General features: G+C 42.4%; 1 protein-coding gene across 21 annotated transcripts in view; it reads right to left on the reverse strand.

Annotated features, from left to right (window-relative positions):
* Positions 1 to 14370, reverse strand: part of FHOD3 (formin homology 2 domain containing 3) — a 315286-nt gene that overhangs the window by 13333 nt on the left and 287583 nt on the right. For 20 of the 21 annotated variants that reach the window (XM_088655950.1, XM_060282217.2, XM_088655949.1 and 17 more), the window contains one exon: positions 3013 to 3190. In XM_088655950.1, coding sequence (XP_088512076.1) covers positions 3013 to 3190 — 178 coding nt within the window. Of the gene's footprint in view, positions 1 to 3012; positions 3191 to 7778; positions 7803 to 14370 lie in introns of all 21 variants that reach the window. The other variant, XM_060282207.2, reaches the window with a different exon arrangement.

The raw sequence follows: 14370 nt of genomic DNA on the forward strand, positions 1-14370 counted from the left end.
TATGTAAAATCATATATATATATATATATATATATATATATATATATATATATATAACTGAGAGAGAAGAGTGTCACAATGTGAGATAGTGCCACATCTATCTAAGAGCGCGCATTTGAGAAACCGTTCTGAACATATTTAAAACTTGTTTGTTCTTCAATAAACTTTAATCTTTGTTGTTGACTTTACAACCTGACTGAGACTCAGTATTTCACCAGAAGAAACCTGGTTGGTGGCAGCGGAAGAATAAAGCAGTGGTGTATAGTCCATGAAATGACCGGGGGCTCTGTATGAACGCCACACCAGTGTACAGTATTAGAAGTTGAAGAGGGAACAATAGCTAGGAAATGATGGGAGTGCAAATGTGAACTCACAAACCATAGGTATGTTTTTTTTCAGGTATACCCATGCATGTATTATGAATTTTTGCTACACACACAATATTTGTGTTCTCCATTAATCCTGCTACAGTTGAATAGGATATAACTGGATAAAGATTTAAGCAGGAATATAATGATGAGCTTTCAGAAAGACAGCCCACTGAGCATAAGCCACTGAATTCCTGGGATTGTTTTGTGACAACCAATGGTCACACAAAGCAACAACTTTCCCCACAATTATTTCTCTTTCTCTCTGTGGCTAGTCTGCACCACACAGCAAGAATATGGCTCACACACCACACAAGCCATACCTTGGCTCAGAATGGCCCCATGAAGATACCAGCTCCCAACAAGGAGCTCAGGCCCACTTCTCAGGTCAGCACAGGACAGCACCTAGGCAAGGCTCGCCTAAATGTGTCGCCCAAATCTGGGACCAAGATTATGTCCTCTCCTGTTTAACCATGATCTTTAACAATGAGGCAAAGGTTATATAGATCATGGTTAAGGAAAACAGACTTCAACCAAAATCTCAGGTTCAGATCACACGCTAATCCAAATCTTGGTCTCCTCGAGAGCAAGTGGATGTGTGCCGAGACATGGTTTGGCTTAGTGTGATGTGCTCCTTCATCTGAATTTCAAAACCATTATTTGGCAGTGAAAATGTGAAACAGAAATGGATGGATGCATCAGCAACAAAGACTGTTGACAGTCCTCTTCTAAATTGGCTCTGGGTTTTGAAAATAGCATCTGATGTTAAGAATTTCCTCATGGCTTCAAGATTCCTGTAATACTTCACTCAAATTACAAGCAGGATCATGATCTCATCTTTGTTGGTTGGCATCCCCACTTCAGTATAAAAGGCCTAGATGCTTGAAACAGCTACCCCAGCGGGGAAATGCTTCAGTGGAAACACATGTGGATATTTCGTTATAATTAAAACAACTATTTGGGAGATCCTTTTCATTTTTGTATGAATATCATAAATCATTCTTGAGTGGATTTAGTCATGCCACACCAAACCAAATTGGAAAGTGAGTCCGTCTACATGTGCAGCTGAATGGGGACTTGTGGCTTCTTTTCTTAGGTCTGCTTTGGATTTCCTTTGGGATCTCAGGCACAACAGAACTAAACCTAATGAGACAAGTTTCCAGATTGGATCTACCACTGTTTTTCAAATGTTTAATAGCAGCCAGAGGAGGAGATGTTTATCAGGACTGTAGCTCACTGGGGGTGGGGAGTTAATCCTTCCTCTGGTGGAAATTGCTCCTTGAAGTTGCAAGCAGTTGGTTTATTTATGCCAGGCTACTTAATATCCCAGCCTTCATTCCAACAGATCCCAGGGCAGCCACACAATATAAAATACTTGGGTCATGAACCCAACTTTGAACAGAGGACAGGACCATAACAAAGAGCGGGAAGAGACAATTGGACTGAGAGAGCCAGTGACTCAAGCTTCAGAGCGGTTAGACCTGGACCCCAATATGGAGTCCTCAGACGGCACCCTCTGAAGGAATGACAATCTCCACAATGGGGACCTCATGCTCCCCACAAAGACCTTTGACTGGATGTGCGCACACTTGCTTTTCCAGGGGTGTCTCATCCCATTTTGCTTCTCCTCATGGGAGAAAGTGGTGTTGGTGGCTGGGACGACTTCAAGCAATATATCGTGGGAGCCCTGTGAGATCTTGACGGAACCAGGAAGCCACTGCCGCTTCTCCTCGCTTCTCCAGTGGGTGGGCAGGGTGCCTGCAGGGGAACCACCCCTTGAATTCCACCATCTGAGGCAGCTTCCTCAGCCTGCCTCATGGATGGGCTGGCCCTACACTCTTCCTATAAATCCCATGGACTAGAAAATCCCATGGACTAACTTCCTCCAAGCAGCGTCATTGGCTGAAACATACTATGTTTTGCACCACACAAGTAAAATACCAAGGTATATTTTATTTATAAGGGACCCAGGTGGCGCTGTGGGTTAAACCACAGAGCCTAGGGCTTGCTGATCAGAAGGTTGGCGGTTTGAATCCCTGCGACGGGGTGAGCTCCCATTACTCGGTCCCAGCTCCTGCCCACCTAGCAGTTCGAAAGCATGTCAAGGTGCAAGTAGATAAATAGGTACCGCTACAGCGGGAAGGTAAACGGCATTTCCGTGTGCTGCTCTGGTTTGCCAGAAGCGGCTTTGTCATGCTGGCCACATGCCCTGGAAGCTGTACGCCGGCTCCCTCGGCCAATAATGCGAGATGAGCGCCGCAATCCCAGAGTCGGTCACGACTGGACCTAATAGCCAGGGGTCCCTTTACCTTTACCTATTTTATTTACAGCAGGGAAGGGAGTCTTCACCCAGGAATGATACGGTGTGTGTATGTTTGTGTCTGTGTGATAGTACTTACCCAAGAAAGCTGCTATTTGAGGTTTTTGGTTTTTTTAAGAAACAGCAGGAAATCTGACAATGGATCTCCTAGCCTTGAAGCTTCATTGACTCTTTTCTACTTTCCTCAAAGGGCGATAGCAATAGCTTTCTATAGATTTTCTCAATAAATATCTTATGCATCTCAAATATGAGCCTTCAGCAGGAAAAATAGCAGGAAACAGTAACATATGGCCCCAGTATCCCAAACAAAACTGAAGTATTCACCTCGACTTGCCCGACTTCGAGTGCGCACTCCTAACACGGTGGTGTTCTCCCCACTTGGGGAAGAAGTCTTCAGGACAGCCTTCATATTCTCATGTTCCACTGCATCTTCCGCATATTGTAGCCCCTGCGGTTGGTTCTGAGGTGGAGGAGAGCTGCTGCTGCTGCAGAATTTCCCAGTCTGTGGAAAGAATTTCCCCACCAGTTTTAATTTATAAAATCACACAACATTAGCAAATATAAGAAATCAGTCCTTCAAAGGCATTCTCTTACTCAGGCTGCAGTTCTAGAAAACGGACAATAATCCTTCCATTTCCACAACAGGGAGTACATAATTTTACAGGCATCAAAATGCAGAGTTAGCAATTATTATTATTATTTTAAAAAAATCAACACCCATTAGTTAAGTCATGCGATGTACCAGAAATGGCAGGCCTCTCATCCTGATGTGAGCTGTGTTTGTTAATTTGGAGTACTGTATCTACACTCCTCACCCTACCCTGAAAAATTTCTGCAGGCACCCATGCCATCTTCCCGTGTGAGTTTTGTTCAACACGTGAGTTTCTGCTCTAAGTGCCTTTACCAACTGAAGTTTGATGGGAGTCTCTTTTGACAGCGGTTGAGGCAACTTTGTGGAGACCCACCTGGCATTGAGTGTTTGCTCTGAAATATCAAGGAAGACTTATCCTTTTCAGAAGGTTTTTGGGCATGGTTTAGGGTGGCTGCTTTTGCAGGCTCAACCCTACAGATGTTGACTGTGGTTAGTAAGCTTCCAATGCCTCCATTGAGTCTCTATTGTCCTTATGCAGTACAAATCACGGAATTTCCACACTTTCCCTCAATCCAGTTTCTCCCACTCCCTCTCCTCTCTGGTATGGATTCAAAGGTAAAAAGGTAACAAACAGTCCATGCAATTATAATTAATTAATTAATTCATTTATCTTCTCCTGGTCCCAATAATCATATTACATCTGCTAATACAGGCATCCCCAAACTTTGGCCCACCAGATGTTTTGGACTACAATTCCCATCATCCCTGACCACTGGTCCTGTTAGCTAGGGATCATGAGAGTTGTAGGCCAAAACATCTGGAGGGCCGCAGCTTGGGGATGCCTGTGCTAATACATCAGCTAAACAAGAGTGAATGGTGGTTTCTCTTTCTTCCTGTCACAGCTCTGTATCAATTTTTAAAAATTCTTTTGGAGTCTTGATGGTGGGTGGAGTTGCTTTTTCTTCTTTCTGCTGGCTTCCACCTGCCCTGCTTTGTGTGCTTTCACCCAGCTGAAGGCCACAGTGCCTTGGACTGGCAACAATGCATTTTATTGTAACCCCAGAATCTAGGCAACTTGGGTGATTTTTGTCTTCCAAGTTCCCTACCATCTTAGGTTACAAAATAATCAAAGTTACAGGTAGGTAGCTGTGTTGGTCTGCCGTAGTTGGAAAATAATAATAATAATAATAATAATAATAATAATAATAATAATAATAATAATTCCTTCCAGTAGCACCTTAGAGACCAACTAAGTTTGTTATTGGTGTGAGCTTTCGTGTGCATGTACACTTCTTCAGATACACTGAAACAGAAGTCACCAAACCCTTATATATAGTGAGAGGGTGGGGAGGGGTATTACTCAGAAGGGTAGTGGGAATGGGTGATTGGCTGATAGGTGTGGTAAAGCTGTTGACTGTTAACAACTGCAATTGGTCTTACAGGAAAAAGCAAGGGGTGAGATGGCAAAAAATAGCTTTATCATGTATAATGAGATAAGAATCAATGTCTCTATTCAGACCAGGTCTCCCCATGGTTTTAAGTTTAGTAATATTGCAATTCAACCACTTCTCTTTCCAGTCTATTTCTGAAATTCTTTTGTAATATGACAGCTACTTTGAGATCTTGTATAGAATGTCCTGGGAGATTGAAGTGTTCTCCTACTGGTTTCTCTGTCTTGTGGTTTCTGATGTTATGTCCATTTATCCTTTGGCGTAGGGTTTGGCCTGTTTGTCCAATATAGAGAGCTGAAGGGCACAGTTGGCATTTGATGGCATACACAATGTTAGAAGATGAGCAATTAAATAGTCCTGAGATGGTATGTTTGATGTTGTTGGGGCCAGTGATGGTGTTGTCCGGGTGTATGTGGCAGCAAAGTTGGCATCTGGGTTTATTGCAGGCTCTGGTACCAGTGTCCGTGTTAAGTCTGGTGGTTGTATTATTGTGGGTTGTTTAAGACTGGGTGGCTGTTTGTAGGTAAACTGGAGGAAATTAGAAGGAGACTCTTTTTAACAATGCTACTTATTCTGATTGATTGCTCTTGTCAATGCAATTATAGTTTGAAGTGCAGCAGCAGCAATCATTCAGTGTGTAACATACAGTAAGGATTAACTCTGTTGCTAGTAAGTCAATTAGCCAAGCAGGATGGTGGTGAAGGTGCTGCACAGCAACATTGCAGTGGCAACATGTGCTCTGATAGGCTAACTAGGTGTGAGGGAGTTTAGTTGTGGATGTTTAGTTGAAGATTTCCCTGCTCTCGATAAGTCTATCAAAAAGGCACCCCTCCCTTCTGCTGAAGCTGCATGGCCCTCCTTGGTGGCTGCTCCCAGACTTAGACTAGCTCCTTCCTTGTTGTCTTTCCACCAGCAGGTTAAGTAAGACCTTCTTGTCCCCAGGGGCATAGGAAAGGGGCGGGTGGGCCGCCCCAGGTGCCATCATGGAGGGGGGGGGGACAAATTATCAAGGAACAAGTACTGCCCTACTAGGGCGGTTAGAAAAACTTTTTTTAAAAAAAATGCCTGCTCCAAAGGTCTTATCTTACTACACTAGGGATTATCTAGCTACATATGAAATTTCATGCATATCAATTACTATCTTGACCCTCCTCCATGAAAATAGCTGTTTACTTGGCCGTTTTCCTATGTCGTGAAGGCTGAAATTTCAACAAAGCACGTGCGTTTGCTAGACTCTTTTCGGGCACCTGCTAAAAGCATTCTTCTTTAGACAAGCATACCTAGATGCTTAGGAAGTCGAGGTAATTTTAATCTTAATATTTTAGCTTTTGTATGTTTTAAATTAGGTTTGTTAATTTTTCTTGATTTTACTGCTGTGGGTTTTTTGTTTTGGTAAACCACTTTGCAGGGTTTTTTTAAAAATAAATTTTATTAAATAAATAAACAATAAATATAAATAAAATAACACAACCAATACACAATCCATCCTGTAGATTTAAGTATGTGTCCATAGTCGCCTACTTGTTATCAGAGGCTCAGAATCCACATTCCTTTGTAAGAAAATATGAAATAACGTAAAACCATTTTTGCGGGGGGGGGAATCAATGGGGGGGTTTGACAATAAATTTTCCGCACCGGGTACCACCTGACCTTCCTACGCCTCTGCTTGTCCCAACAGGCTTGGGGGGGGCAGACTGCTTTTAATGAAAGGGATGGTGTTGTGATGGTATATTTTTAGTAGATCATACAGAGGGATGCTGGTGACGCTGTGGTCTAAACCACTGAGCCTCTTGGGCTTGCTGATCGGAAGGTTGGCAGTTCGAATCCCCGTGATGGGGTGAGCTCCCATTGCTGGGTCCCAGCTCCTGCCAACCTAGCAGTTCGAAAGCACACTAGTGCAAGCAGATGAATAGGTACTGCTGTGGCAGGAAGGTAAACAGCGTTTCTGTGAGCTCTAGCACTCGTCACAGTCCTCTGTGCGCCAGTAGTGGTTTAGTCTTGCTGGCCACATGACCCCAAAAAATGTCTGTGGACAAACTCTGGCTCCCTCGGCCTGAAAGCGAGATGAGCGCTGCAACCCCATAGTCACATTTGACTGGACTTAACCGCCCAGGGGCCCTTTACCTTTACCTTTTACACAGAGAGATATACAGGTGAAACTCGGAAAATTAGAATATCGTCGAAAAGTGCATTTATTTCAGTAATGCAATTTATTATTTATTATTTTTCTTTTAATTTTTACAAATGCTTTCTTTTGGAAATTCCACAGTAATAAAAGAAATAGTTACAATAATACAAAAATATACAAAAATAAACATCACTATTAAATTCCATTTATAATTGACCCGCCTAACGACAAATAATTACAATTACAACAAATAAAGGCTTGACATACCTTGCTTTGCATGTCATGCATCTCTCTCATATATTGGTTTCACCTTTTAAGTTGCAGTACTGAAATTAATGCACTTTTCGACGATATTCTAATTTTCCGACTTTCACCTGTATAGTTTTAATTCTTTAACTGTGTAATGGATTTTAAATTTTTGTTTCCCTCCCCTATGTTCTTAGCTGTTCTTATTTTATCTGTAAGCCACCTTGAATCCCTTCTTAGGGAAAAAGAAGGTTATCATCATCATCATCATCAACAACAACAACAACGGTATGCACTAGCCACAACTAGAACCCTGAATTAACAAGCCCCATTGGCCTTTGGCATGCCCATGCTGAAATGGCATCTGTTTGTCATTGTCCCCATCACCTGCCACAAATCTGGATGGATGTTAGCAGGGCCTCCAAGCTGCGCACCCCTGGACTTGACCTGCACCACTGCCATGCTCTTTATCAATGACATTATGAAAAACTGCATACGGTGGACTATAAACCAAACACACTGCAGTCTAAATATCTCATGTTAAAGATAGTACAGATATTTAGAGGGTTATGGAATATTTGATGCATGATAACGAAAGACTGTTTGTGTTGTTAGCAGATCTCACAGCACACAGAGCACCTGAAGAAGGCATGCTCTTTTCACAGAACCCTACCTCGGTGTCATCTTCTTCATCAGTCTACCAGAGGGAGGCAAAGGACAGGGTAGAAAAGGACAGAAAGCAGCATTTAGGAAGTACAGTACTGACAAAACATGAACAATCGTGGGGCTGTTTGAGCATTGACATGACAGAGGCAAAATGAGAATATATATCTTATTGTGGCGCCATAAATCCTCTACATGGAAAAAGCAGGCAATTCCTTTGCCAGGAATAGTCACGTCAGATTTGGGTGGTTAGAAGTTGACCTGGAGGTTTGATGGATAGAGTTCTGAGCACAACATAACTCTTGGCAGGATTGCTTTTCTGCAAGGACTCATGGCTACGGCTATCTAAGTTTCTCCAATAATTATTTTTAATGGGATTATGTAAAAAACTTTCCCACTATGATATCAGCTAAGTGCCAACTCTTCGAAACATAAGGTCAGCAGACCAGAAGGTCATCAAGCTTTTATCTATTCATCAGCCTTTTACACCCAGCCCCTGGGGCAGTATTAGTCCAAATAGTTCAATATTTCACCAGCAGAGACTGGAAGTAACCAAGGACTCAGCTAGACTGGTAAAGAAAATGTGATTTATATGCACTGTATGTGCAATGTGTTATAACAATTGTGCCACCAGATGGCGATGGGGAGTCCCATTTTTCTCTACCTGTTTTCCCTGTTTAAATTTACCATGCTTCAAACTGAAATGCCTTTTTGATGTGTCTAGATCCAGCCATAATCACATCACACATACAGTGGTACCTTGGGTTACAGACACTTCAGGTTACAAACGCTTCAGGTTACCTGAAGACTCCGCTAACCCAGAAATAGTACCTCGGGTTAAGAACTTTGCTTCAGGATGAGAACAGAAATTGTGCGGTGGCGGCGCAGCGGCAGCAGGAGGCCCCATTAGCTAAAGTGGTACCTCAGGTTAAGAACAGTTTCAGGTTAAGAAGGGACCTCCAGAACTTACCTTCCAAGTCCCGGACTGCAGAATCCGGGACTGGCAGTCGTGTGACACCGGAAGTTGCGTCAACGTAGCTTCTGGTGTCGCTTTGCCCTTCTATGGGCACCAAAAATGGCCGCCGCCGGCTTCAAAAGTAGCTTCTACACATGACCAGAAGTGCGTCGACACAACTTCCGGTGTCACCCCGCCCATCTATGGGCACAAAAAATGGCCGCCACCGGCACCGGAAGTCTCATCTACGCACTTCCGGTCATGCGTAGATGCGACTTTTGAAGCTGCCAGCGGCCATTTTTTGTGCCCATAGAAGGGCAAATCAGAAAAAATGGCCACTGGCAGGAGAAAATAACGGAGAAAAATGGGAGATGAAGTGATACGGGGGACCACCGGGAAAAGGTAAGTAAAAACGGGGGTTTCCCGGGGGAAACGGGGTACTTGGCAGCTATGCTCCAGAACGAATTAAGTTCTTAACCCAAGGTACCACTGTAATTGCAAAGAGAAAAAGAACTCCAAAGGACTGAATAAAACAAGCTACTCTGCAACAGAAAGCAAAAACCAACTGCTGCTACTAGCTTTGAGTCTTCCTTGCAGACTCAAACATTTAGTCACTGAGTTAGCACAACCCTGTATATACCTTCTGTTTTTTACATGAAGAACTGCCTGTGTGAAAGCGATCTCAAATAAAAATCTCTTCCACATAGCAAGTTACCGTTTAAGAAAGCAGCTCTCTAGCCTTCTCTTCTCTTCCACCATAAGGGGCTGCAGAAAGCAGGAGAAAATGCTGGCATCTAAGCAAAACTCAACTAATGGGAACCGACTCTTGTTAAAGCTATCAAATGAAAATATTTAGGAAATGCTGTGTGTCAGTGATGGCAGATATTTTTCAACATGCAGATTGTGTGGAGAATATTCATGCCACTGGGAGAGAAGTGCGACGCGGGAATCGGATGGTAAAAGCTTCTGTTCTTTCCTCTGATGAACAGCCAAGACATAATAGCCAGGTTCAGCTGCCAGGGCCTGCCAGCACCCTCTGTACAAAGGACCGGGAGTTGGGCCTATCGTCATTGCCGCCCCGGGAGAGAAGGCAGCAATGGCTGCAACTGCACCCCCCCCTTTAATATTATTTTTATTGATTTTACAAAAAGAAAAGAAAAGAAAAAGAAAGATAGAAAAATACATTCTCCATTCTTATATCTTAACTCTACGGACTTCCTCACATCACCCCTTTGAGCTCCTATTTTGCTATCTAGATTTTGCAATTTCCAAATCTTAATTTAACATCATTTCTCATATTTTAAACCTTGATTCTTAATTCTTACCCTTTTATCCTTACAAAAAATCCTCTTAATTCCTCTCCTGTATTGTCATAATTCTCTTAACTTTTATACAATTTCAAAACCATTATTCACTACCCAAAAATACCCATCCATCCTTTTCTATATCTTCTTCTTTAATCCCGTCTTAGAACTAATTCATCCCCCCTTCCCTTGGAATCGGAATCTCCAGAAATTTCAGCTAGCTCCTTAAAACTTTCCAGGTTCAGACCATTTTTACCCATTCAGTAAAAATTAAATCAATATTTCACCTTCACCCCACTCCTACTCTGTCCCAATCCAACCCTTGCTCAGCCCACTTCTCCCCCTGCTGCATTCCCAACATTTTATCTTCAATCCCCTTTTCTTTCTGTCCCCAGCCTACATCCTTCCCTCCCCCTCTCACTGGGACGGCAACCTTTCTGATTTTTCCCTTTTTTGGGGGGCTTTCGAATCAAGTCCATTCGCTGTTCCTCCCCTCCCACCGGTGGAACAGTGATTTTCTTCTTCTCCTCCTCCTCCTCCTCCTCCTCCTCCTCCTCCTCCTCCTCCTCCTCCTCCTCCTCCTCCTCCTCCTCCTCTTCTTCTTCTTCTTCTTCTTCTTCTTCTTCTTCTTCTTCTTCTTCTTCTTCTTCTTCTTCTTCTTCTTCTTCTTCTTCTTCTTCCTTTTCTTCTTCTTCCTTAAATTTTTCACAATTTAAATCTCCTGATTCAAAGTTCACTTCTGTTGGTTCAGCGGTCTCCTCCTCCAAGATTAATGCTTTTCCATTAGGGTTGAGCACCTCCTCTTTCAATTCCAATTTTTTTTCCAGAATCAAATCCCACAGTACATTTTCTTCCTCCGAATCCAGAGCCTTCTCCTCCATCTTGTTGTTGTTCTCCATTTCCATAATTATGACAGAGCCAGAAATAGTATCGTTGTTGTCTTTGTTTGCAACTGCATCCCCCCTTTAACGCAGCAGGGCAGTGGGGGGGGGGGAGGCCCTTCTGGGTCACTGTAACCGGTAGTTGGCAGAGGAAACTGGTCCTGCACTTTACAGAGCTTCACGCTTTACTGTCACAACAGAGGGCTCCAAGTTTGATGGAGGCAGCTGTGATCGGTTTTGATTGTGAAATTAGCCCAAAGGGGGTGGTAAAAAGATCCCTTGCACTGTGGCACTGTTGAAATAAGATGCAAATTTTCCACCCTATGGCTACAGCAAAGTAAAATGAATAAATAAGGGGGGGGGGAGAGAGATGGGAAACACTTCATGTGTCTCCTATATCACATCTAGTTTGGCCATCAGTTATGTCTAACTTTAGTTGAATTGCGCCCAATCATTAACAAAACGTCTTTCTCAGATATTACTTTATCTGAATCCATCCATTTCTTTTCATTTCTGTGTTCCAGAAACATTTGCAATTGAAAAATGAAGGACTCATTTGTTTGGTCTTTCATGGTGTTTTCGGCACACTCGACGCAAGAAAGATTAGCTTTGGGAGAGACGGACGACAGCAGGCTCGCATTGCTTTTTAAGGGTATGTTTTGTTCCACGAGGGAGCTGTTTGTTTTGCTTTGGGCCTAGCGACACTGAAAGATAGCCAGCCTTTATCCAATGGAACCTCTGTAGGTATGCTCCCATTGCTTATTCTCATTATGGCAAGCCAATTCATTGCCAGTAAAAATATATCCCTCCAGAAAACAACACTATATATGTAACCCCCTAGCATTAATGACAGAAATCTAAAAGGTCATTCGGGGACAGGTGAAATATTTGTACTTCTAATCATCTGTACATCCTAGCAAGAGATTTAAACCGTACAAGGTTTGTACCGTTGTTGGAACTTTGTGTGCTTCAACAGCCATTTGCTATTTATTGATTAAATGGTAATAAAGTGAATGTAAATATTAATGCGAGTCACTTGCTGCCTTTGGGATGGAGTGGGCCACAAGTAAATCCTTCAAAATGAATGGGGATGCTTGATTTAAAAAATGGATTGTGGATTTTAGTGTGCCGTATTTGTTTCTAATATTACATTATTGTTTGGTTAGATACGTTTATTTAAAACATTCTTAACCCACTCTTCAGCTGACAAACACTCCCAGAATAGTAACAAGACAGTCCCCCTCTTGCAATTTATAATGTGAAAGGCATGGCACAAGGAATTGGACTTTGGAGGGATGAGGAAAAAGGCAAACTCCATAACTCTTTCTTAGTAATATGCTTTCCATATTACAATTTTCATTTGTAATTCTGATCTTTAATGTAACTGCCACACGGATTAAATTTATCATGAAATAGACACGGGCAACAACCTCAGATATGCAGATGACACAACCTTGATGGCAGAAAGTGAGGAGGAATTAAAGAACCTTTTAATGAGGGTGAAAGAGGAGAGCACAAAATATGGTCTGAAGCTCAACATCAAAAAAACCAAGATCATGGCCACTGGTCCCATCACCTCCTGGCAAATAGAAGGGGAAGAGATGGAGGCAGTGAGAGATTTTACTTTCTTGGGCTCCTTGATCACTGCAGATGGTGACAGCAGTCACGAAATTAAAAGACGCCTGCTTATTGGGAGAAAAGCAATGACAAACCTAGACAGCATCTTAAAAAGCAGAGACATCACCTTGCCGACAAAGGTCCGTATAGTTAAAGCTATGGTTTTCCCAGTAGTGATGCATGGAAGTGAGAGCTGGACAATAAAGAAGGCTGATCGCCGGAGAATTGATGCTTTTGAATTATGGTGCTGGAGGAGACTCTTGAGAGTCCCATGGACTGCAAGAAGATCAAACCTATCCATTCTGAAGGAAATCAGCCCTGAGTGCTCACTGGAAGGACAAATCGTGAAGCTGAGGCTCATGGCCGCCTCATGAGAAGAGAAGAATCCTTGGAAAAGACCCTGATGTTGGGAAAGATGGAGGGCACTAGGAGAAGGGGACGACAGAGGACGAGATGGTTGGACAGTGTTCTCGAAGCTACCAACATGGGTTTGACCAAACTGCAGGAGGCAGTGCAAGACAGGAGTGCCTGGCGTGTTATGGTCCATGGGGTCACGAAGAGTCGGACACGACTAAACGACTAAACAACAACAACAACAGACACGGGCATACATCCTTCCTGTGTTATGACTTTTATCCAGATATATCTTGACTGGGGATTCCTGTGATCTCCTGATATAATATAGGAAACATTCTTAAGACCAGTTTCAGTATTGTCAGTGAGCTGAGTAGTTTCAGAACGTGATCAGTTTTCTTCCACTTAAGGAAGGTATTTTGTTTCTGTTTTTACTTTCTCTATGCTAACCTCAATCTGGTCTAGTGCAAAAATGCTAGACACAAAGAAGAGAAAAGCAGTACTCTTTTGCCATAGTTCTCAAGACAAAAGGGAGGCAGATTTTGACAGAATTTCAGGAAAGGTTTCCTATCTTTTCAGATCGTAATGGAAATAATAAAATTTTCTAATGACATACTGGATATATACTGTGTCACAGATACAGAAATGCTGCAGTATAGACAAATGTTTGATTTTTTAATCCAACCATCAATTTTAAAGGCAACATTTCTACTTAGGCTGCACATTATTTTCCTCGGGAGGTCAGGAAACTGCCAAATTGGACTAGGGCTGGCAGTCTCAATATACATCTGCTGAAGTGATGCAAACACATGTAAATACAGTGGTATCTCTACTTACGAATTTAATGCGTTCCGAACACACATTTGTAAGTCGAAAAAATTTGTAAGTCTGAGTGAGAACTGAGTGAGAACTGCAGCCACAGTGGGCAGAAGGAGTACTGCAGTTAACTTAATACATAACACAGAGCATGAACGAGGATCCTCTACTGCTGGAGCCATTACAGCACTATATGATACACACATACGTGTATATCTATGTGTACACACACACACACACACACACACACAAATATACATATATAAAATGTATAAAGAAAGAGATTATAAATAAACATGTCTCATGACTGCAGAAGGTTCTGAAGATAATAGACTGTCCACTGCACTTAAAATATGTGCAGTGCTATGCTTTGCCAAAAGTATATAATATTGGGGGGGGAGGAATGTCCACTTTCTTAATGGGGTGCCAGATTTAAAAGAAAACAATCCTTGTGTAATAACAATACAGTTTGAAAGTTATTCAATATGAGTCAAATTTCCAGTGTCTGAGAGATCACTGCCAGGAAAGATCTACAAATGATAGGGAGGCAGTGATTTAAATCCATGCCCATTTGGATCCATAATATTGGAGTGGTGTTTTTTTATTGTATTCTTTTACTTAGCTTGCCTGAGATTTTGGCCACGCTGCTAATCAGAGCAGTGCTGCCCAATGCCA

This window comes from Zootoca vivipara, chromosome 12 (genome assembly GCF_965207765.1).
Source record: "Zootoca vivipara chromosome 12, rZooViv2.hap1.1, whole genome shotgun sequence".
In the NCBI taxonomy this organism is placed as follows: Eukaryota; Metazoa; Chordata; class Lepidosauria; order Squamata; family Lacertidae; genus Zootoca; species Zootoca vivipara.